Source organism: Suncus etruscus, chromosome X, assembly GCF_024139225.1.
Source record: "Suncus etruscus isolate mSunEtr1 chromosome X, mSunEtr1.pri.cur, whole genome shotgun sequence".
Classification (NCBI taxonomy): Eukaryota; Metazoa; Chordata; class Mammalia; order Eulipotyphla; family Soricidae; genus Suncus; species Suncus etruscus.
In genome coordinates this window covers 94,757,484-94,782,072 of record NC_064868.1, presented here as the reverse complement: position 1 = coordinate 94,782,072, position 24,589 = coordinate 94,757,484, and the positions used below count along the sequence as shown (strand labels likewise).

Sequence of the window (24,589 nt, the reverse complement as noted above, 5' to 3'; positions counted from 1 at the left end):
TCCTGCTCCCCTGTACTGTCTCTAACACTCCCTCAATGTTAACACCAGTGGGATCCTGATGAAGGAGCATGTTCCATTCCCAGTGCCATGACCTCAACCCTGCCAGAACTTTCTAGAAGGGCAGCACTGGGATTTACTGATGAGGTGGCACAGGTGCTCTGGCTGTGGTTGTGAGTTTCTAGGAGTCCCACAAGTCTGCCCACCCAGCCTAAGGACCAATCCACACAGCCCAGCCAGTTTGCCCACATTTATTAGGAAACCAACAGCACAGACAGACTAACTCATGCAACGGAAGAGGCCAGAGTGGGTTTCCGGGAGCCAGGAGCCGGCCGGAGCAGGAGGATAGGAGTAAGGCACTGCCGCCTGGGCCCCTGGGGCCGCTTGGGGCTGAGGACACAGCCCGGGGGCTGCAGAGGGGGTGCCCTGGGGGTAGGCCAACGCTGGAGAAGGGGGATGCAGGGGCCTCGGGGGCCTGGCCCATCTGTGGGCTGGGGGAGATGCCCCTGAGGATCCAGGTACCCCCAGGGACAGGCAGTCAGTCCAGATCCCCAGGGGCATGGGGGCTTGAGGGTAGGGGGCTTCAATAAATAGGCGTCCGAGGGGGCGTCAGTCACATCACAGGGCACCAGGGCGAGAGGGGGTATTGCTGCTGGGGGGGCCTGCGCTGGGCCTGCTCACCCCTCCCCCACAGGTCCCCAAGCAAGGCACTAATGAAGGGCCCCCTGTGCCACCCGCCCCTGAATCAGGTGAGAGGCGTCCCCAGGGCTAGGCCTAGGCAGCTCCTCACCCACGGTGCTCTCAGCTGCTGCTGGATGCGAGGCTCATGATGTGCTCCAGCTTTTGGCGCAGCTTATGCTTCCGGCATGATGGGTCTCGGTCCAGTGCACTGAGTACCTGTGGAGGGAGCACTGTCCTGGGGCTCCCTGCATGCCTGCTGACTCCAAGCCCCAAGCTCCAGGCCCTCCTCACCCCATCTCTGTACAGGCCTTCTGGATCATGCCCTTATCCCCATGCTACCTCACCTGTTGAGCTGAGTTCAGCAGCACCCCAAGTTGACCAACCCCTGCATCCTTATCTGTCTCTAGGATCTGACACCACCCAGGGTTCTCCCTCTCTGCCATCCCCATGTGGACAGGGTCCCAAGCTCCATGCTCAGAGCTAACCCAGGCCACATCTGGAAGCCCACGTGGCTTACTGACAGCCTCAGCACTTGCAGTCAGAGGTTTTAGGCACTGTCCCCAGCTGCTCACAGGGGAGGAAGGGATGGTCAGTTCCCTGTCTGTCTCCCTGAGAAATAGCAAACCACCCCATCCAACCCCTCACATACCTCCTGGCGGTACTTGGTGACATAGAAGTAGAGTTCACTGAGTGCACTTAGGACGTTGAAGTCACCTGCATGCAGGCGCGACTGCTCCACCAGGTAGGCATCCATGTCCTGCTCGCTGATGGAGGCCATCTTGGCTATGTCTCGGTAGTACCTGTGGTATCCTGTGTAAGTCACATGGCCCGGGCCTAGGGAAGCCTTTGGGAGCCAGGGCCCAGGCTGGGCAGGTCATACCCACCTCTCCACCCAGCTCTTGTAGCTGGGGATGTCCTTAGCATAAAGCAGCTTGTTGGATGGTGAGTCCTTGCCCAGCCGGTGCTCGGATGTAGAGCAGGAGTCCATGAAGGTCTGTGCCACCACAGACAGGCAGGCATCCGTGATGCTACTTTTGTGGATGTCGAACACGAACTGTGGGTTCTTGATCACATTCACCCAGAAGCGCAGTGGCAGGCTGTGCAGAGACATGCCAGTGCCCAGTGAGCAGCTGCCCCCTGCCCAGAGCTGGCCAGAGAGGTAGGTGGCAGGTGTTCATAAGCTCGGAGGAGCTGGTCTTGTCTGGGCCGTGGCTCAGAGTTCAGTGAGGGCTCATATGGAAGAGACCCCATGAGGATCTAAAGTGACATGAATAGACTCAGCCTGTGCCCTCAGTTGCCACCCAGGCAAGGCTAGCAGCAGCTCAGCTGGGATGAGAATAGCCTAACACCTAGGGGCATAAGTAATAGCACAGTGGGGAGGGCATTTGCCTTGCATGCGGCTGACCTGAGTTCAATCCCAGCATTCCATATGGTCCCCCAAGCCTACCAGGAGTGATTCCTGACTATAGAGCCAGGAGTAAGCCCTGAGCACTGCTGGGCAAGGCCCCCTCTCCCCCCAAAAATACAGCCTAGCCCCAATTGTGGCCTGTCCACTAGAGCCCCACTCCAGCACCATGGCCCTACATGCTCAGGGCATCGTCTCTGCCAGACTTCACCCTTGGCTGCCACAACTCTTGCCCCTATGTGTGCCCAGAGGAGAGTACCAGTTGCTCTTCCAGGTATGGCGCACATCAGGGTCACTGATCTGTCGCTGGTCTGCCTGCTCGTCCAGAAAGTCAAACATGTACTTGATGGCCAGTGGGAGGGCTGAACCCCGATGTGCTGTGCTGAACACAGTCTCAAAGAGGTCATCCACGAACTTCTGCAGTGTGCCCTGCCAGTGAGCAGCAAAGGAACAGTGGGAAGGAGGTCCAAGACACCAGGCTGAGGCTAGGGTGGCACAGCACACATCCCCACCTTGGTGGCCAACAGGCGTGTCAGGTAGATCTCGGAGACCATCTTGCTGCCCCGGTCACCCTCCCGCTGGTCTGCATGGTCATGGTTCTTCACCAGGTGCCACAGCTTGGTGCCTGTCTCCTGATCGGGTGTGATCATGGGCGCTCTCGAGCGGAGGCTATCAGGGCTGCTGGCCGTGCGCAGCAAACTCTCTGAGATGGGGAATGGAGGGTGGTGGTACCCATTAGGCCTAGTGGCTGCCCCCACCTGACCCACATGGCCAGATCTCCAGGCAGCAGGGCCTTTGGGCCCAGACACCTACCATAGCGGCTGAGTGAGCGGGTGAAGGTGAATGAGCTGGCCATGTTATAGGCAGACACTTGTTTGGGCACCAGTGCCACCAAGGACCCATCTGTCACCTGTATGCCCAAGAGCAGAGAGGTCAGCACAGGAGGCCAAGAGGAAAAGGGCCCAAGTCCAGCCCTCCTCCAGCTGACAGGCTCACAGCAGGGCTCTGAGGTGACAGGCCCCCTCACCCCTTACCTGGTAGTGGGCCAACGAGTTGACTCGCTTCCAATCACAGTCAACCTTGGTGGTGACATCATCATCTTGCAACATGATGCGGGCCATGCGGCCCTGCCGCCACTCTGCAGGTTACACACGAGCACCCTTTCAGAGCCTGTACCCCATGTGTGGAGACAGAGCCTGAGCAGGAATGGGAACTCACCCAGGTCCATGTCCTCAGCTTTGGGGCGCTGGGAGTAGGGGATGCCCTTGTACACAGCATCCAGCAGCTTGTCTTTGGTCTGGGTGATGCTGTCACAGTTGAGAACCTTCACTGGGACCTGGGCGCTGCCCTCACCCTCGGGGCATATGCAGTGCAGGGTCTGAGAATATGTGCAGCAGAGTGGGTGTTGGGACCCCTTCTGACCCACCACCCACCCATCCCAGTGGCTCCTTACCAGTGTCTTGTAGTCGATCTGTTGCCGAATGAGCTTGTCCTCACTCAGCGAGTAGCGTGCCTCACCCGTGATGGCATCAATGGGGCCCTTCTCCATCTGCTGCTTGATGGCGCAGTAGAGCAGGAAGAGGGGTTCCCCCGCACATTCCTGCAGGCACACAGGCACACTGGCTGCCAGCCCACATGCCTGTCCCACCAGCCAGTGCCTGCACTATGCCCCACCTACCTTCAGGAACTTATGCAGCAGGAACGTGAACCAGTTGGTTAGCATCTTCTCTGCCACTGACTCGGTCCTAGGGAAACAAGCGTGTTGGGCTCACAGCACCATGCTGACCCAGGGCCCCAGCCCTAGGGATGGACATACCTGCGCAGAAGCAGCTTCGGGTGGTTCTTGCTCTCTAAGTTTTTCTCAATGAGGTCGGCCAGCAGCTGCTTGAGCAGCCCTGTGGCATAGTCCAGGCGGCTCTGCAGGGCCACCATGGTGAGCGAGGCCACAGTGCCACGGTCACGCATGGAGAAGCTGCTCTGGGCCTCCAGTGTGTGGATGAAGGTCAGCACAAAGGCACGGCTGTACAGCAGCTGCCCAAAGAGGCGCAGGGCCTTCTCGACATTGGGTGGAGTCTGGGGGGACAGCAAGGCTTGGAGGGCATAGCCCCTGGAGAGGGGACAGACTGGGCAGGTAAGCAGGGGCTGACCTCTAGCTCCTTGAGCACTGGATGGGCCTCAATGCCAGGGAAGAGCACCCGCACGGCGTAGGTTCGGTAGTCCAGGAAGGGGATCTGCACCCCATCCATATGGTTTGTGAGCTCATTGATGTCCGTCTGCAGCTCGGCAAATGCTGTGGAGGGGAAGCTGGTGTGAGCTGTGACCATGGACACCGCCACCCCCGCTCACCACCTCTGCTTTAGGCACCTTCCTTGCACTCCAGAGCCACCCGGGACTCCAGGTTGTCCATCTGTAGCTGAAGCCTCCTGAGTGTGCGGTCTGCATCCTGTGTCTTGCGCTTGTAGGCCACCAGCACAGCCGTGATGGCCAGTAGCAGCAGGGCACCACCCAGTGCCAGCCCCACCATGGCAGGTAGTGGCAACGCCCGCTCGGCCGAGATGTGTAGCGTGCCCAGCCAGAACTCCAGGCCCCCCACCAGCACCTGCAGGCACAGGCCACCATGAGGGACCCCCTTATCTACTTCTGCCTCATCTGGACCTCCCGCCCCCACTGACCATCACAGGCTGCCGGCCCGTCTGGCTGGGTGAGTCGCACAGGAGCTGTGTGTCAGACACAGTGAGTGCACAGGGCTGGCCACCGATGAGTACCGTGTAATTGAGGCGAGAGCTACCCGCAGCCTCAGGGATCAGGTTCTTGCCCTGGTGGGGGCAGATAAACATTCAGCCAGGGAAACCTGCCTCTCCCACCCCCATCCCGCCCCTGAGCTCTGGCTCTCCATACCTTCAACACCACGTGGGAGCCTGGCTTAACATCCAAGACGCCTGAAGGCCCAAGCGGCTCAAAGCTGGGATCAGGGTAGTAGGTGAAGGAGGAGCGGTTGAGGGAACGGGCCGTCTGCACGTGGTCCAGCACAAAGCCAAATTCGTCTGGATGCTCGCCCTGGGCCCGAGGCTGTGGCTGGCCCAGGAAGATGCCTGGAGCCTTACACAGCATGGCAGTGTCATTGATTACCTGGCATGTCTGTGGGGACAAGGACAGGCAACCTGACACAAGGAAAGCAGGGAAGCAGAAGTGGGGGAGGCGATGAGCAACTGGCACTCACATTGGTGGTCTCAATGCCTCGGTACTTGGCCCGAACTCGGGGTTCCTGGACAGTCAGCAGGTGGGTGCCACTCACAGTGATGGCGGTGCTGCCACTAGGGACAGGGTGAAGGGCTGCGGGCTCTCTCCCTCACCCCAGCTGGCTCCAGGGCCAGAACCTGGGGCCTCCTTCCCCACCCCTAGCCCACCCTTACTTGATGATGCTCCATGTAGGCTCAAGGCGTGTGACGGTGGGGTCCTGTGTGTATGTGTAAAGGATTTCAGGGCTGGAGATGTTGGCACGATCTATGGCCAGGGTGATGGAGGCCTGACTTGGGCCCAGGGTGGACACAGGTGAAATACACACGATGGCCTTGGAGTCTCTTCTGCCAATGAGTACAAGAGGACTCTTGACGCTGCTAGTCCCAGGCCAGCCCCTGCCCCTGCCAGCCCTCCCGTGGCCCAGCCCACCTCACAAACTGGCACTCGCCATCTCTCACAGCCACAGTCACCCTGCTGCCAGCGTCCAGTGAGCTCCCAGAGATAGTGAGCCGTGTGCCCCCTGAGGCTGGGCCCCGGCCTGGGCTCACCCGGTGGAAGGTTGGGGTCTATGGGAGAGGAAGGCATGATGGGAGAGTCGGGGCCTTGGAGGAAGCGAGGGTCAGGGCTGGGGCCACACGCACCACAAAGCTGTAGAGCTGTTTGGATTGTGTTCGGAAGTCGGCCGAGCAGTCACCCACACAGAGCTCCACGGGCCCAGGCGGTGGGCTGGGCACCAGTGACTCCTCCATCTCACACACGATCCTAGGGGGCAGAAGGTCAGGGCCAGCTTTCCAGCGGGTAGGAAAGTAGCTGGGCAAACAGAGGCCAGCACTCACCTCTCAGCGCTCACGTACTCGGCGGGCAGGGGGTTACAGCGCACGCCGGCGACCCGCACCCCCAGCTCTCTCGAGGTGAGGCCCAGATTCTCACCCATGATTGTGACCCGGGTGCCTCCCTCTTTGGGGCCCATGAGTGGGTGGACCTGCAGAGCAGAATGGAGGCAAGAGGGTGAGTCCCAACTCAGGTGGCTACAGGTGGCAGCTGTAGAGTGAAGACTGACCTGAGCAATGCGGGGGTGGCTACATCGTGCCCCTTTCTGGCTCAGGTGCATCCAGTTGGCCTTGGGCATGGGGCAATGTGCCTGCAGCTGGCACTTGTGTTCGGAGATGCACCAGCCACAGTTGAAGCGTGGGTCAGCCTTGAGGCAGAGGCCACAGCTGGGCCGCTGAGCCCAACACTTGTACAGGAAGGCTGTAGGCACAAAGGTCAGGGCTGGGAGGCTGACCCGGGCACATCAAGGGACCTGCCATACGGCTCCCCTGCTGCCTGCAGCCGGTGCTCACCTCGGAAGGTAGGAGGCTTGTCAATGGGGAAATCCCCATCCCAGACAACGGAGAAGTCTAGCTCAGTGTCCCCAAACTCCTCACCATCATAGGAGTACTGTGGGAGCAGAGGAGAGTGACAGGAGCCAGGGGACAGGGTTCCCTGGAACCTGAGGAGGCACGGGTGGCAGTGGGGGTCTCACCGAGGCATTCTGGCACTGCACACTGCTGCTGTTAAAGCGGACAGCGGGCACCCGCTGCCTCCGGCCCTGCACCCGCGCCACACACTCATAATTCTTCTGGCCCGACTGTGGCTGCGGCAAGTTCTTGGCACGCAGGGTGAGTGGTTGCATGACACCGACGGGAATCAGGAGGTCCCCACTGGGCAGGATCTCAGGGCAGCCCTGGAGGGTGAAGGCCTGTTAGCCAAGCAGCAGCACCTCTGCCTCCCCGACCCCACTTCCCTAACCCAGCCTGCGACATGATGCCTCACCTCGGGGCTGTGGACCCTGCCTTCCTGGAAAGAGCAATCGCGGGGGTGGCTGGTGCACACGTGGCGGTACTTACACCAATGGCAGGGGTAGGGGCTGCCCACACATGCCATGCACCTGTGGGAAAAGACTAGCTGCTGCCATCTGCTCTCAGGGCCCTGAGGGTGGCCCAGGATCCAGGGGAGGCACTCACGACTGAAGGACGCTACAGTTGTAGAAGACAAAGTCAGTGTCGGCAAACCTCATGCCTGTCTCCTTGGACAGTAGGCGCAGCTGCACCGTGCGGGTGGCTCCTGAAGCGGGACAGGGTGAGCTGGGAGGTGGGTGCCAGAGACGGTCCCCCAGCCCAGGCTGCCCCCCCCCACTCACCATGCCCTCTGGTGAGCATGCGCAGCTCCTGCAGGGATGGTGCTAGGCAGCGCAGCTCCCCTGACGGCAGCAGGACAGCATCGCTCTCTGTCACCTCCTCAAAGGCACAGCTCACACCCACGCTGAGGTCTGGGACGTTACGCACGGCGAGTGTCAGCTAAGGGAGGGCAATGGTTAAAGCCTGCTGAGTTTTCCAACATGCCTGCCCCCCAACACCACTCACCTGTACTCCTGGCGAGGTTACTGAGACGTTGTTGGGCCTCACCCGAACCTGGACACACTTGCTCAGCTCCTCGGCAAAGCCCTGTGGAGCGGCCGCACCAGGACAGGCCCCTTGGCGGCAGCATCTGTGGGGTCAGTCAGAGCAGGGGTGCAGTGAGGGCCTGGCAACATGGAGGCCTGATCCCTGGGGCCCTGGGCTGACCGTGACCCTCTGTGGAAGTTTCCCTCACTAGTGGAAGAGCAGTGTCCTGACATGCCTCACCTGTGCTGCAGCACACACCAGCCGCAGTGCGGGTCTCCTGAACCCAGGCAGGCTGCACAGCTCAAGTACTGCTCGCATGTCTCCACCGGCAACCGGCTCACCTGCACGTAAGGCTGTCAATGCCAGTCTGTGCCCGCCCAGCTACCCACCTGCACCCGCCCACCATGAGGCCCCACCTGCTTCTCACTCAGAAGGTAGATATGGCGGTGGTCGGGGCTGAAGAGCAGGTCCCGCAGGATGGGGCTGCCACCTACCACCGGCACTGTCTCGTACAGGTGGGCATCCTCGGAGCTGTCCACACGCACCTGATATCGAGCCAGGGAGGGTTGGCAGCAACCTGGCATCCCTGTGGCACCCCACAGGTTCCCAACATCCCTGAAGGGGCTGCTATCAGGGAGGGACACAGCATGGACAAGCATGTCGTTGGGTGCAGAAGGAAGGAGGCCTGGCAGGGGCAGTGGTGGTGACCCCATGACCTAGAGCAGAAGGTGGCCTAATGCATAAGAACATGGCATACATGCACCATTCCAGGAAGCCCCAAAACCCCATGAGGGCTGTGTCTGCCTTAGTTCCTCAGTCCAGCCCACATGGATGGAGTTGGGTTGGCTGGGAGCTTTCCCCAGGCCAGACCCTGTCCAGGGTGCCAGGGCCCACCTTCTTGAGGCTGCCGCTGCGTGTACCAATGAAGACCACAGAATGCTGGCGGTATGTATAGGCAGCCACGCTGGCCATGCCATCACTGCCATCAGCCAGCAGGGGCACACCCTCAATCACATGCAGGCCACCCAGGGGCTGGTTGAGCAGTAGCCCACAGAAGTTGCCGTTGATCTGCATGGGCTGGAGAAAGTGGGGAGGGAGTTAGTGGCAGAAAAGTAAGAGTCTAGAACTCACCACCCACCCACCAAGACCCACAGGTAATGGAGTGGAGGCCAAGGAGGGTCAAGGAGGGAAGGGGTAACACTAGTGAGAGGATGGCAGGGCTGCCAGCTAAGCTCACAGTGTTGATGCATGGCAGTTCCTTGTTGAGCAGCCAGGGCAGGGCCAGTGTGCCCTCACCACGGTAGCAGGACTGGATCCGGCGGCGGATATGGGCATTGATGTTGCTGAGGGTAAAGAGGCAGAGAATGGTCTGGCGCGGTGGGCTGGCCCGGTTCTTTTGGCCCTGAGAGAAGACGGTGAATAGGACGTCCTCATCAGCTGGCACGCCCAGGGCCTGAGCCAGCAGCACACCAGGCTTGGCCAGGTGGGCGCTCTGCACCAGGCGATACTCCACGCCATGCCAAGAGCAGCCAATGGGGAACTCTACATAAGAGTAAAACTCTGAGTCCTCTGCACACATGCGCACGATCTTGGATGTGAAGAATTTCTCGCCGGCTGTGTCCAGCAGCGTCTGCTGCGTGTCCAGCTGCAGAGTCAGGAAATACACGAAGGAGGCACTAACGAAGCTGTAGACGTAGTAGATGTCAAAAGCTGGGTACAAGCTCAGCGTGTCGGAGGGGATCTTGATTTGAGAGGAGACGAACTCATCCTGGTACACCTGAGGGGGCACAGAGCACCGGATGAGGGGAACCCCACCTCCCTCACAGCTCCCCAGAAGGATTTCCAGCCAGAAAGGCCCTACAGGGGAGCAGGGACCCAGCCTGTCCACATGGTCACGAGGCTTCCCCAGCGTGTAGGCCACACACCAGGCTAAACATGTCGGCGCTATCCTCGTCGTCAATAAGTTTGCGGGAGCTCAGGGTGGGGAAGTACTCAGACTTGCCATCCACGGCCGTGCCCACAAACAGCTTGCTGGGTCCCTGGCCCTGTTCCACGATCACGCCCGCCATGGAGTCAGGCTCCTGGGCCCCTGACAAATAGTGCTCCTTGCGGTGGTGGGGCTCGCCCAGCTTGAAGAGGTCATCAAGGCGAAGGAACTGGCAGATGCCCTGCCAAATGCTCCCGCAGGCCACCAGACGGCGGGCCGCATAGTCGATGAGCAGCAGCTTGTTCACATTGTCCACGGGTACCAGGTGGTGGGTGCACACGCGCATGCTCGGGGGCGGGTAGCAGCGAGCGTTGTCCGGTACAGGCCCCGTGACATGGGCCCGCAGCTCGGTCAGGTTGGGGGCCAGCTTGAAGACACGGTTCACAGCGCCCACAAACACCTCCCCTGTTACCCGGTGCACGGCCAGGTGAGTAAGTGTGGTGTCTGTTACTGAGAAGGCAGGGAAGGGACCGACGCTCCCCAGGGTCCCCTCCATGGTGAGGAGAATGAGGAAGAGTCGGGAGAGGACACAGCCCAGGAGCATGGCAGGAGGCTGCACCTGGGGATGGGGCAGAGAAAGGGCACAAATGAGCACTGCTTGGGAAGAAGGGAGTGACAGTGTGAGCAAGTGGCAGGGGGCCATCCATCACCCCACCCTTCAGCCCGCTGGAGAAGAGCCAGGCGGCCACACCCAAGGGGGCAGCGCAGCCACAGACAGGAGGGGATGCCCTGCACCAGAAGCCCCCACGCAGGCACCCCACCGCCCACGTGGGGGGAGGGGAGAGGTGGCTGGAGAACAATTGTAGTTGGGTGATGGAGGTGGAGGGCTGGAGGCTGGGGGGTGGGGAACTGAGTTAAGCTGGCCCCAGCCTCAAAAGCCCCCACTCCCGGCCCCAGCTGCCTCCTCTCCCTCAGGGCCGCCGCCACACAAAGCCCAGCCCCGAGGCGCCGGCCCTCACAGGCACGCGCCCAGACAGACGGCAGCAGTCAGAAGCCTTGGAGGGGGAGCCCTTCCCCAAACCCAGCACAGGCCCAGTAGGGGGATGGGGTGGTTAGGTGCAGCTAGGACCGCAGCTGGCCGGGGCTTCAGCCCCTGGCCACACCCAGCTCCCCAGCCCTTCCCTGGCAGCACCCCAGGCAGGGCACAGCGGGCGCCTGTCACTCCCCAAGTGACCAGCTCTTGACTGCGGGAAAGGAGAACGGGGAAGGGGGCGACGCCGCCCAAGAGGAGCTTGCTCCCGCGACGCCCAGACCCAGCAGGAAGCCCCGCATCTCGAACTCTTTTGTCAGACCCACCTCCTGCACCCCCACATCTGGAGCCCGACAAGAAAGGCCAGCGGCTAGCCCCACGCGTCCGGAGCTAGGCGGGACGGGACCCGCAAACGCCGGTTCTGGTCTCCGCTGCAGCTCCAAGCCAATCGCCACCGATGGGCTGAGTGCCCCCGCTGACAGTGCTCCAGACGCGCCACGCACCCCCTCCACCCATTCCCCCCGGGGGACTCGTCGGCGCCCGTCACAATAGGCTCCCCTGCTCTGTCTCGCCTTACCGGTCCGAGCGCCGCTGGCTCCGGGAGGCCCCCCGCCGGCCACGTGGACGCGCCCCCTGCCCCACACTTGCCGGGCGCGCGCGCCGCCGCCGCCCACACACTGGGCCAGCCCGCGGCCGCCAGGCCCTTTTAAACCCGGACCGTACCACCGCGCGGGGCGGGGGCGCTGGGCAGCCCGGCCGGGGGGCGCGCCTACGGGCCCCGCACCGCCCCGTGCCCCCGCCCCGCGCCCCGCCCCGAGCCCCCGCCCGTCGCCGCGCCCCCCTCCGGGCCCCCCGCGCCCCGCGCTCCTTGGCCGCATCCGCGCGCGTGCCCGCCCGCACCGCCCTCCGCGCGCCCGGCCCACCTGCTGCGGATGCCTGCGCCCCAAAATCCCAACCGAAACCCCCACCCTTGGCTCCATCAGCCTGGCCGCCAGTTTCCCAGGTGTCTGGTATCAGGGACCAGGGACCGGAGCCCCTAACTGAAAGCCCTGAACAAGGCCGGGGGAGGAGGAGGCAGTACAGCTCGGAGGGCACTTGCCTGGCACGTGAGTGACCCGGGTTTTATCCCTGGCATCACTGATGCCCCCCAGGGCCGCCAAGAGTGATTCTTGAGGATAGCACAAAGATAAAGTCCTGAGCATCGCTGGGTGTGATCCCCAAACAAACCTAAACCCTTATCTGGGTGCATCAAGTGGTGTCCTGTATACACCAAGGGATACTATGCAACTCAGATGACACCTGAAGAAGAATCAAGGCAAATTTCAGATGACGGCGTTTATTCGTAGTATTTAGAATAACAGGATGAGGGAATGCAAGGATGGGGCATACCTAAATAGGTTACCCTGGGCTCTAGAGTATAGAAATACATAAAGTAGCAAGGTGGGCATTTGTCTTGTACACAGCTGGCCAGAATTCGATCCCTGGCATACCATATGCTCCCCTGATCCTGACAGGAGTCATTTCTGAGCACAGAGCCAGGAGTAACCCCTGAGCACCACGGAGTGGACCAAAAACAAACAAACAAAAAAATAAGTTTGTAGAATATATAAATGGGGCCGGAGAGATAGCATAAAGGTAAAGCATTTGCTTTGCATGCAGAAGGACGGTGGTTTGAATCCCGGCATCCCATATGGTCTCCTGAGCCTGCCAGTAGTGATTTCTGAGCATGGGGCCAGGAGGAACCCCTGAGCACTGCCAGGTGTGACCCAAAAACCAAAAAAAAAGGAATATATAGAGAGTATAGAAGTGAGGACAGGGAAGGAAGGGAAGCAAGTAACTGCGCATATGTGTGTATATCTAAACCACAAGGCCAATGGCACTGCAAACAGGAGATCCCAAATACAAAAGCCAAACTGCAGAGATCAGTACAATGTGTAGGACATAGCTTGTAAGTAGGTAACTCAGGTTTAATCCCTGGCACCACATATGGTCTACCAACAGTGGAGAGCACAGAGCCAGGGGTAAACATGGGCACCAACAGGTGTGGCCCAAATTTAAATAAAGTGCCTGCCAAGGAGGCAGACTGGGGTGGGCAGGATAGAAACTGGGGAAATGATCTAGAGACATTCATGGAGGAAACTGGACACTGGTGCTAGAACTCTACTATGAATAACTTTGAAGCTCATGGTGCCTTAATAACAAATGTTATTGTTGTTGCTGGTTTTGGTTTTTGCACCACACCCAGCAGCATTCAGGGGTTATTCCTGGCTCTATGTTCAGAAATCACTCCTGACAGGCTTGGAATATCATATGGGATGCTGGAAATTAAACCCGGGTCAGCTGTGTGAAAGGAAAGCACCCTACTGGTTGTGCTATCACTCTGACCCAATAACAAATGTCTTTTTTTTTTTTTTTTGGTTTTTGGGTCACACTTCTGCTGCACTCAGGTGTTACTCCTGAGCCTAAGCTCAGAAATCGCTCCTGGCAGGCTCGGGGGACCATATGGGAACACAGGATTTGAACCACCATCTTTCTGCATGTAAGGCAAATGCCTTACCTCCATGCTATCTTTCCGGCCCCCCCCCCCCCCCGATAACAAATGTCTTTTTTTTTTTTTTTTTGGTTTTTGGGTCACACCCGGCATTGCTCTGAGCTGTCTGCTCAGAAATAGCTCCTGGCAGGCACGGGGGACCATATGGGACACCGGGATTCGAACCAATCACCTTTGGTCCTGGATCGGCCGTTTGCAAGGCAAACGCCGCTGTGCTATCTCTCCGGGCCCGATAACAAATGTCTTAAAGAGTTTCAGTGTCTAATATGATCTTTGTTCTGTTTTAAATTAGATTTTTAAGTTTTTATATATTAATTTCTCAAAACACACAACTTGCATATATTTTCCCTTATTCTGAGTACTGTCTCTTCACTTTACAGATGGTGTCCCTGGGTGCATAATATTTTTGTTGTTGTTTGGTTTGGTTTGATTTGGTTTTTGGGCCACACTCAGTGATGCTCAGGGGTTCCTCCTGGCTATGCACTCAGAAATCGCTTCTGGCTTGGGAGACCATATGGGACGCCAGGGATCAAACCGAGTTCCATCCTGGATCAGCCATGTGAAAGGTAAATGCCCTACTGCTGCACTACTGCTCTGGCCCTGGGTACACAATTTTTTTTTTGGTTTTTGGGTCATACCCGGCAGTGTTCAGGGGTTACTCCTGGCTCAATGCTCAGAAAATCGCCCCTGGCAGGCACGGGGGATCATATGGGATGCTGGGATTCAAACCACCGTTCTTCTGTATGAAAGGCAAGTGCCTTACCTCCATGATATCTCTCTGGCCCCCAGGTACACAATTTTTAAGGTGGCTATCTGTAGCTACTCTAGTGGGATCATGCAGTGCTGGAGATCAGACCTGGCCTCCTGCCCTCTGAGCAGTCTTGCCAGCTTGTGTGAGGGGTAAGACCAACAAGCTTGTACACACATTTTGAATGCAATGTCAAATTTGCCTTTTTTCATTCTCCATTGAGCATAGAGCCTGCAGTAAGCCTCATGAATCTCCTAGTATAGCCCCCATCCAAAAAAAAATAAAGAAGTACTAAGCCATTGCTAAATCTAGGGCTAGAATTTCTCACCACTGTATTTTGTTAGAAGAGCTTTATGGGGGCCACAACTATAGCACATTTGCCTTGCATGAAGTTGGCCCAGGTTTGATCCCCAGCATTCCATATGGTCCCCTAAACTTGCCATGAACGATTTCTGAGCACAGAGCCAGGAATAACCCCTGAGGACATCTGCGTGTGCCCCCCCAAGTAAAAGAACTTCATAGTTCTTCCATTTAAGTTTAGGTCTCTTATCATTTTGGGGTTAGTTAGTTTGGTTTGTTTGATTGGCACTCAGATCAACTGCAGGCTCTGTGTTCAGTGATCACTCTTAAGGATCATATGGGGCAGCCACGTGCAAGAGAAGTGTTCTGCCTGCCCCTGCACTCAGGTGAGTTCTTGTATAGGATCTAAGCTAGGAATCCAACTGCATTTGTTTTTCACCAAAGGAGCCACATCTCAGAGGCCTGGGGCCACTCCAGACAGAATATGGACAGGGATGCTTGGGGCCCATGTGAGGGTTGGCTGTGCTCTGCCCTAAGCCTGCTTACCAGCCCCCCAACTTTATTATTTTCCACATGATGACAGTAAAGTTGCCCCCCTCCATTTGTTGATATGATTCTTTACCCCATTGACACCCTCATCCAGAATCACTGAACAAGAACCTGGTTTGTTTCTACACTTGAAGCCAGTTCCATGGGTTTGTATGTGAAAATTCCATGTAGTGTCGCCGTCTCAATCACCAACACTGCTCTGTGGCTATCGGCTGGGGGCTATGCCTAATACTGCTGCTCCAGGGTGAAGCCAGGACCTCTGCTGCTGACCACAGTGTGGACACAGGGGAATAGCATAGCTGCCACGTTTCTTCTCCTGGCTCTAGGATAGTTGGATGGGTGGTTGGATTCTAGCTCTGATCTCTAGCCTGCCATGACTCAGGAATACAGGAGAATTGTAGGATGAAAAATAAATAGGGTTGGCGCCAAAATTCAGTAGGGTATTTTTAGAGGGCCTGGAGACATGTGTAGAACCATGTCAGGTTTCCTCTCACCAGGCATGACTGTGGGAAGCTGTGGCAATTCACTTAATGTTTTCTACATTTCAAGGCTAGAGTCCAATGGATCTGGTCAGAGTCTGGAAGAGGTGTTTCTGAAGGTTTGCTTCAGATGCCACCATTTCTAGGTGTGAGCTGCAATAGAGAAGGTGCTCCGGGATTGTGGTGGGGGGCTTGGGCACTTCATTGAAGTCTTTACACACAGAAATGAAAGTTTCCAGCCATGTAGAAAGTGTTCTTTTATTTCTGTTTTGTTTTGGGTTTATACCCGGTGGTGTTCAGGACTTACTCCTGGCTCTGCACTCAGGAATTTCTCCTGGCAGTGCTCGGGGGACCATATGGGATGCTGGAGATTGACCCAGATCAGCAGCCAACAAGGCAAGTGCCCTCCCCACTGTCCTACCTTGCCAGACCCCAAATAGAAATTCTTAAAAAATAGAACAGAGAAATCCTGCCTGTGTCTCCTGCCCTACAAAGTTGGACTTGCCAAACTGTCTACCCCCACAATCACATGAGCTAATTCCTGAAAATAACTCATGAGTGAGAGAGTGAGAAAGAGAGAGAGAGAGCCCTGTTAAGTTTTTCTCTGATGATTAAAATATGTCTTTCCATAGCAAATGATGGTTACAAAACTGAGCTTATTTAGATAGGGCTTAAAGCACTTGCCTGCAGGCAGCTGACCCAGGTTTGATTCCCCAGTACCTCATAGGTTCCCCCAGACACCATCAGAATTAATCCAGGTGTGCTACCCAAAAAAACTAAGGAGCCAGGGAGATAGTACAGTAGAGAAGGTACTTGCCTTTTGGGTGTAGTCCCCAAAAAAACTCTGAGATGACCAAGCAGTATGGGAGGAGGGAAGGTGTAGTCCCAGGGGACTGAAGAACAAGGTTCTGGAAAGAACGGTGACACAGGAAATAATCCGCACAGGTTGAGGAGATAAAAATAGGTTCAGGGGTCCGGAGAGGTGGTGCTAGAGGTAAGGTGTCTGCCTTGCAAGCGCTGGCCAAGGAAGGACCACGGTTCGATCCCCCGCATCCCATATGGTTCCCCCCAAGCCAGGAGCGATTTCTGAGCGCTTAGCCAGGAGTAACCCCTGAGTATCAAACAGGTGTGGCCAAAAAAGAAACAAAAAATATGTTCAGGAACTTCCACCACAAGCTCTGCAAGCAGGCAAAGGATACCAGCAGGCAGACAGGTTAGCTGTGGGACTGAAACCAGCAGAAGTCTCTCTGACCTGAGGTCTTTACTAGGAAGAGATAGAACTACTCCCATGGATGAAGAACACGTAGAGGTAGGGAGGCCAATCCAGAGGAGCTTTCTGCCCAAGAGAGACAAACACAAGCAAAGAAGAATTATCCTGAATAAAGTAAAAACCAGTTATTCCAACAACAAGGAAGAAAAAGACAAAATAGGGGTGGCAGAGGAACAGAGACGAAGACTCATGGTCCCCTGATCACCATCATGAGTAATTATCTTTCTTTTGGGTCACAACAGCCGAGGCTCAGGGGTTACTTCCTAGTTGTGTGCTCATTAATCACTCCTGGTGGGCTCAGGGGACCCTATGGGATGCCGAGGATTGAATCCAGGTTGGCTGCATGGAGGGCAAGCGCCCTACCAACTATGCTATCACTCTGGCACAACCGTGAGTAATTCTTGAGTTCAGAGCCAGGAGTAAGCCCCAAGCACCACGGGATGTGGCCACACACACATCCTATAAATGGCAACACTATTATAACCATATTACTGAAAGTGAAAGTGAAAAATTAGGGGCCGGGAAGGTGGCGCTAGAAGTAAGGTAGCCTCGCAAGCGCTAGCATAGGACGGACCGCGGTTCGATCCCCCGGTGTCCCATATGGTCCCCCCAAGCCAGGGGCAATTTCTGAGTGCATAGCCAGGAGTAACCCCTGAGCATCAAACGGGTGTGGCCCCCCCCAAAAAAAAAAGAAAAAGAAAAAGAAAGTGAAAAGTTAGTAAAGTTGGTCACAAAGAAGGCTGTATTTCTGGAAAGGGGCTGATTCAAGGGCTGAGCACAAAGGGATTGCCCCCCAGCACCTCCAGGTGTGGTCTCCCAAATACACTAAAAATTCTTTTTTATTTCTCTAGGGAATCTTTCATGCATTCCTTGGCTTGCTGGTTTGAGGGCTATATCCACAGTTCTCAAGAACTACTCCTGGCTCAGTGCTTGAGATTCTCCTGTGAATACATGTGAAGCCCGATGCCAGTACTTTGATCTGGGATGGGGATAGAGAAGAACTGGAGTCCTCTCCAGACCACTCAGTGGATGAAGATCTGGCTCTATCTCTGGTACCATATGGCCCCCCAAGCTCTGAACACAACTAATTGAGACACCAAAACCAAACAAAACTTTTAAAGGACATTTTAAGGACCAGAGAGATAGTTTAGGGGTTAAGATGTTTGGCTTGCACACGGAGATCCTTGGTTCAATGCCCACACTAAACATGGTCCCTCAAACACCACCAGTACTGATCCCTGAGCACAGTACCCAAAACAAACAAAAAACAAAAGAGAGAAAGAGAGAGTACGGGGATAAAGTACTCGACTTGCATGCAGCCATTGCCAGTATGAGTCCCTGAACACTGCGATAGGTCACTCCTGAGCAGAGAGCCAGGAGTGAATCCCAAGCACCTCAGGGTGTGGCCCAGAAACCAAAACCAAAATAAAAGTTGTTAGAAAGAAGAATCTAGGACCGGAGAGATAGCATGGAGGTAGAGCATTTGCCTTCCATTTGAATCCCATATGGCATCCCATATGGTCCCCTGAGCCTGCCAGGAGTGATTTCTGAACACAAAGCTAGGAGTAATCCCTGAGTGCCCTCGGGTGTGACCCCCCCCCCAAAAAAAAGAGTACTCATTTCTCAACAATTTTCAGAGACAAAAAAGAGGAGGGCTGGACGTTACAGCCCACTTCATGAACCTCATCACAAAGAGTGATGAGTCTAGTTAGAGAAATAACTACATTGCGCACTATCCTAACAATGAGAATATATGAGGGAAATAGAAAGCCTGTCTAGAGTACAGGTGGGGGCAGGGAGGAGAGGAAGGATATTTGGGACATTGGTGATGGGAATGTTGCACTGGTGATGGGGGGGGTGTCATCTTATATGACTGAAACCCAACCACAATAATGTTTGTAACCAAAGTGTTTAAATATTTTTATAAATAAAATAAAAATTTAATTTTTTAATATTAAATATTTAATTTAATAAAAATATTTAAAAAAAAAAGAGAGTGGGGCCGGAGAGATAGCATGGAGGTAAGGCGTTTGCTTTTCTTTTTTTTTTTTGGTTTTTGGGCCACACCCTGTGACGCTCAGGGGTTACTCCTGGCTACGCGCTCAGAAGTTGCTCCTGGCTTCTTGGGGGACCATATGGGACGCCGGGGGATCGAACCGCGGTCCGTCCTAGGCTAGCGCAGGCGAGGCAGGCACCTTACCTCCAGCGCCACCGCCCGGCCCCAGGCGTTTGCTTTTCATGCAGAAGGTCATTGGTTAGAATCCCGGAGTCCCATATGGTCCCCCGAGCCTGCCAGTAGCGATTTCTGAGTATGGAGCCAGGAGTAACCCCTGAGCACTGTAGGGTGTGACCCTCCCCCCAAAAAAAAGAGAGAGAGAGAGAGAGTACAGCTTGATTTGTTGCCAGCACAAAAGAATATTTTTTTTACTTTTCTGAGCAATACCCAGCTTTGGTATTGGGGTCACTCCTGGTAATGTGTAAACATAAAAATATAATTTCACGGTTAGGTGAGACCTCCCCAAGCACCATGTTTCTTAGGTGGATGGGTCTGATGAAGCAGGGTAGTAGCAGAAAAATAATACAAAGCCAGTCAGCACAAGATTTATCAGTCAGCTGCTTTTACTTCATGGCCTTTCTCTGTCATGTGCTTTTTCTCCCTGCCATGCACCTTCTCTGGGGCCCAAAGCCAGCCTTCTCTATTTATTCGACCCAATCTCCAATCCCAGGTAGGAGAAGGTCAAATCAAATACAAAAGGAAGGGGCCAGAGAGATAGGAAGGGGCCAGAGAGATAGCATGGAGGTAAGGCGTTTGCCTTTCATGCAGAAGGACAGCAGTTTGAATCCCGGCATCCAGCCTGTGCCTGCCGGGGCAATTTCTGAACATAGAGCCAGGAGTAACCCCTGAGCAGGAGTAACCCCTGAGCGCTGCCGGGTGTGACCCAAAAGCAAATATCCAGTGGGTTTTTACATTTCAAAGGAAGAGGTTAGGGTAAAAGAAAGTTAGTGGAACACTTTTGTTTGGGGTTGATACTAGCTATTACCTTATGGTAATGCTTTGTGGACCTTGCCTGGAAGAAGATGGAACCTGGGCCTCCTGCATACAAAGTTCGGGCTCAACCCTTTGAGATCTCTCTCTCCCTCTCTCTCTTTCTCTCACAAGCTCGCTCGCTCTCGCTCTCGCTCTCTGACTTCTTTTGAGGGGAAGGAGTGCAAGCATGATACTCAAGGCTTACTCATGTCTCTGAGCTCAGAGCTCACTTCTGGTGCTGCCAGGGATCAAACCATGATTAGCCTTGCACAAGGCAAGCCCCTCAACCTCTGTGCTAGCTGCAATTTATATTTCTTGTGTTGATTCTGTCCCTAAATTTGTCTCTTTTCTCTTGCAAAAATTATTTTTATTTGTTTACTTTGGGTCACACCCAGTGGTGCTCAGTCTTTACTCCTGGCTCTGCATTCAGGGATCACTCCTAGAGACCTTGAAGGACCATATGGGGTTCTGGGGACCATACTCAGGTCAATGCATGCAAAGCAAATACTCTACCCACTGTGCTATAGCTCCAGTCCCCAGAATTTCTTTTGTGAGGAGGTCTTCAGGTCTTCCTCCTTACTCTGCACACAGGGAAAATTCTGACAGGCTCAGAGAACCTTATAGAATGCTGGAGATCAAACCAAAGTCACTTGGATACAAGGCAAACTTCCTATCCCCTGAACTATCTCTCCAGCCCACAGAATAGTTTTCTATTTGACAGCTTCGAGCTATCAAAATACAACTGAACTTTGCGTGTTGCTCTCCACCTGTGTGCTGTGGAGATGCATAGCCCAGTGGGCTAAGGTGGTGGGTTACAACTGACAACCAATACAATGCCACCTATAGATGGGGATTGAAGGAGGTTGGGAGGGAAAGAGAAAGATTGCATTTCTTCAGGTCCCACCTAGAAGTCTTTTATTTCCTTTTTTGCTAATTTGTGCTGGTCAGTGTTAAAGGTGGCCAAAGCTGGCCTGGACTCATGTTGGGATTCGGGGTTGGAGATGCCCGAGCCAAGGGAGAGGTCCCAGGGATCGGGAATGCCCAGGGTCCAAGGAAATCCCACTGCTCAATTAAGGAGACACAAACCTTGGATGATGCAATCACATGTGGTTTATTCAATCATGGAGCTCTGTGATTGAATTCCTGACGCAGCAGGAATTTTGGTCTGTAGAGAGACCCCGAGCAATTCCCCACACAGGTTTTTAAGGAGTTTTACATGGTAATTAGCAAACAGGTCAAAGCATTTCATAGGTTGTACAAATCGTACGAGTTTGAATTTTACCAATGACAATCTCAGAAAATGGCACAAATCCTGTACTTTCATGACCTCACACGTGTTCCACCCTGAGCCTGATGTTTTTCCTGATAAAGGTAGTCCTCCCAGGTGGTCCCTAGGTGTGTACTGATTTGTCTTGGTGAATGTCCCTTGCTGGCAGGGTGGAGGTCCCCTGTGCCAGGGTGGAGTTGTCACTCTGGGTTGTAGACTTGACTGTGGGGGAGGTCGTGAAGTTATTTTGTTAAAGAAAAATCTTTTTGTTTTTTGGGCCACACCCGGCAGTGCTCAGGGGTTATTCCTGGCTGTCTGCTCATAAATAGCTCCTGGCAGGCACAGGGGAACATATGGGACACCGGGATTTGAACCAACCACCTTTGGTCCTGGATCGGCTGCTTGCAAGGCAAACACCGCTGTGCTATCTCTCCGGGCTCAAAGAAAAATCTTGTAGCAAGTTAGTGACAATAGCAAATCAGCATTAGTCTTAATTATTCTTATGTTTTCTATATCACCCCATATTTGTTATGCTGTATTTCATAGTGCCTTGATTTCCTTTTGAAACTATTTTATCTCTCTGAGCTGGCTAGCTGGGGAGTAACCCCTGCTAGCAGAGCAGTGATGTCATGTATTTAAAACTTTTTAGCCAGCAAGTGACAAAAGTAAAATTAGCATGTTCTTTTTTTTGGGGGGGGGGTTGGGTCACACCCAGCAGTGCTCAGGGGTTACTCCTGGCTCCATGCTCAGAAATTGCTCCTGGCAGCCACAGGGGACCATATGGGACTCGGGGATTCAAACTGATGACCTTCTGCATGAAAGGCAAATGCCTTACCTCCATGCTATCTCTCCGGCCCCATAAATTAGCATGTTCTTGACTCATAACTACTTTTGACCTGTTTTACTCTTAGTTATTAAGTTATGTTTTTTTTTCAAAGTGCTCAAATGTCTTTTTGATCACTTTTTTTTTTTTGGTTTTGGGGCCACACCGGCGGTGTTCAGGGGTTACTCCTGGCTATCTACTCAGAAATAGCTCCTGGCAGGCTCGGGGGACGGTATGGATTGCTGGGATTCGAACCAACCAACCACCTTAGGTCCTGGGTCGGGAGCTTGCAAGGTAAACGCTGCTGTGCTATTTCTCGGGCCCCTTTTGATCACTTTCTTAAAGATCCGGTTATTTTCTCAATAAGCATCAAGTGAGCAGGAGTAATTCTTATCTTCTTGAGCCAGTAGCCTGGGGGCCCCTAAGCAGTGAGGCTCTGCCTGCCTGTCAGGGGTTCTAAAATAACTTGCTGAGGAAAAAACAACTTTCAGATAAAACACAAGGACCCAGAATTAAACCCAAACTTAATTTCAAGATTCAAGGCCAAACTTTTTCAAAATCAAACATTTCCAAACTCAACAGTTAGACCTGTTCAATGCTGAACTGAGCGGGCAGAGTAGTAGTAGGTAGGGCATTTGCCTTGCAGGCTGCTGACCTGAGTTCAGTCCCTGGCTTTCCATATGTTCCTCCAGCACTTCCAGGAGTGATCCCTGAAAGCAGAGCCAGGACTAAGTCCTGAGCTCTGCTGGGCGTGGCTCCCCCAAAAAGAAAGAAACCTGCTGAATTGAACTCTCTGCTTCCTCTCTCTATCCTTTTTTACCCACTTAGGTCACACACTGATACTATTGTTGCTGAATCTCGCGCACACGCACAGACATCACTCTGATGGGCTCCGGGGACCACATGGAGTCCTGGATCAGCCATGTGCTATTCACTGTATTAATTATAGAGTCGATGTCACCCCACCCTAAGTAAAATGTTAATATTACCTGATGGTCAGACCTGCTCCCATCTGGGAGGGGTCTATAGAAGGTAACAAAAGGGGTTGCCTGAGGGGTGTAAGGGAAATTCGGCAAGAAGGCTAAGCAGAAGTAGGAAGCATGGAGAGATGGCAGATTCAGGATTAAATTCAGGGCAGTTTAAGGGGCTGCTTAAAAGCTTAGCCTAGAAGCCACACATGGTGGTTAAGGCCTTTTATTAATAAATCTTGGTGTCTCCTGAAACTTCATGACTGCTGTGGATCATTTCCTCTCTGCTACCCTGAACCTGCAGACCCACCGGCTGGAATGGGTTACAGGCAACTGGCCCGGGCAGACTGAGAAAGGCCTCACCATTCATCCACCACCATCCAGGACTCTATAATTAATATACATCAGCCAGGAACAGTAACTTGGGGCCCAGGAAATACTCTGGTGGTGGAATGTATGCATGTGACTTTGCACTCTGCTACTGTATGGCCCTGGAGCACCACGAGGCAGAGCATTATGCTGAGTGGTTCTGCTTCTCCTGATCAGAGACCACTTAGTGATTATGCTTCCGATGAGGCCTTGAAATGACCTGTGCTCCCAGAAAGTGCTGCTTGCCCGGGATCGGCACATTTGCCTCTTTCTGCACTTGGCTGGCACTCCTTGCTTGGTGCCATATATGACCTTGGGCACAAGTTGTGGAGCTACTACCCACAGCCTGGGTCCCTGGGTCACACCTTGGTTACTGAAGTCACTCTCTCAGGCTGGCTCCTGGTGCCACACTTATTCCTTTGCTCCCACACCTGACCTTGATTCTCCCCAGTATCCCACACTGTGCTCCTACACTTGGCCTTGATGCTCCCTGGAGCTACACACTTGAATGCTAACCTTGCACACAAAGCATCAGTGCTCCAGTGGCCCACACCCACATTTTCTTTGTTTTTTTGTGTCACACCTGGCAGCGCTCAGGGGTTACTCCTGGCTCTACGCTCAGAAATAGCTCCTGGCAGGCTCAGGGGACCATATGGGATGCTGGGATTCGAACCACCGTCCTTCTGCATGCAAGACAAGTGCCCTGCCTCCATGCTATCTCTCCAGTCCCTGACCCACATTTTCTTCTGTGCCCCAACTCTTGGCCCAATAAACTGTGGTGTTCTACATTTCATCGCCAGGTCCATCCATTCAGCATTGGGTATGCCAAGGCTCTCCTGTACACCAAGCCTGGGCACCCACAAGGCCCCATGCTGCACAGCTGTGCTTGCAGCTACAATCTTGGTGCTCCCAGGACCTCCTGTCTCCCGCTATGCTGCGCACCAACACTAGTGTTCCTGGGGCTGCAGTCAGCCTCCATGTTTTCAGCCTTACCTGGCCTTCGTCCTTATTCCTCATTCTCATTCCCACACACATGGGGCACACCACCCCAGATTCTACACCCTGGTTTTGTGCTAGGCAGCACAATCCTGGAAGCCTGCTCTACATGCTTGGGCGGCTAGACTTGCTGGACTCTCAGCAGGTACCGGAACACAGGTCACTGAGCCAAACCTGTGCGACACAGACACTGAATTTTTTTGGTTTATGTTGGTTTGGGGAGGGTGTCATACCTGGTGATGTTCAGGCCTTAGTACTGACTGTGTCTAGGGACTCCTGGAGGGCTCAAGGGATCACATGGGATGCTGGAGATTGAACCTGGGTCTGCTACTCGGGCTCTTTTTCTCTTTTCTCCCCTCGAGTTTTTGAGACACAGCCAGGAGTGCTCAAGGAGTACAGTGCTAGGGTTGGCACCAAGGTGCTCAGAGAACACTCTGTGCTCCATGTCCCTGAGGTGCCTCCACTGGCCTCACGGCCCAGGATGAATGACCGGATCTCTGGTCTAGCCAGATGCTGGGTGCTATGGGGCTCTTCT

At 54.5% G+C, this 24,589-nt stretch overlaps 1 protein-coding gene across 1 annotated transcript; it reads right to left on the bottom strand.

The window, feature by feature from the left end:
* Positions 1-232: 232 nt before the first annotated feature.
* PLXNA3 (plexin A3) lies at positions 233-11,370 on the bottom strand. The gene is made up of 33 exons (XM_049767046.1): positions 11,284-11,370; positions 9,675-10,295; positions 8,987-9,526; positions 8,644-8,826; positions 8,166-8,294; positions 7,990-8,090; positions 7,729-7,852; positions 7,506-7,662; positions 7,330-7,429; positions 7,139-7,253; positions 6,849-7,049; positions 6,667-6,763; positions 6,384-6,574; positions 6,160-6,305; positions 5,965-6,085; positions 5,753-5,889; positions 5,497-5,667; positions 5,304-5,397; positions 4,982-5,221; positions 4,756-4,899; positions 4,448-4,682; positions 4,231-4,373; positions 3,900-4,156; positions 3,762-3,828; positions 3,537-3,683; positions 3,302-3,461; positions 3,118-3,221; positions 2,897-2,993; positions 2,596-2,786; positions 2,343-2,512; positions 1,563-1,775; positions 1,328-1,478; positions 233-894 (listed from the first exon to the last, which is right to left on the bottom strand). The coding sequence occupies exons 2-33, from the start codon at positions 10,278-10,280 to the stop codon at positions 799-801; spliced, it is 5,628 nt and encodes a 1,875-aa protein (XP_049623003.1). The 5' UTR covers positions 10,281-10,295; positions 11,284-11,370; the 3' UTR covers positions 233-798.
* Between the last annotated feature and the right edge of the window lie 13,219 nt (positions 11,371-24,589).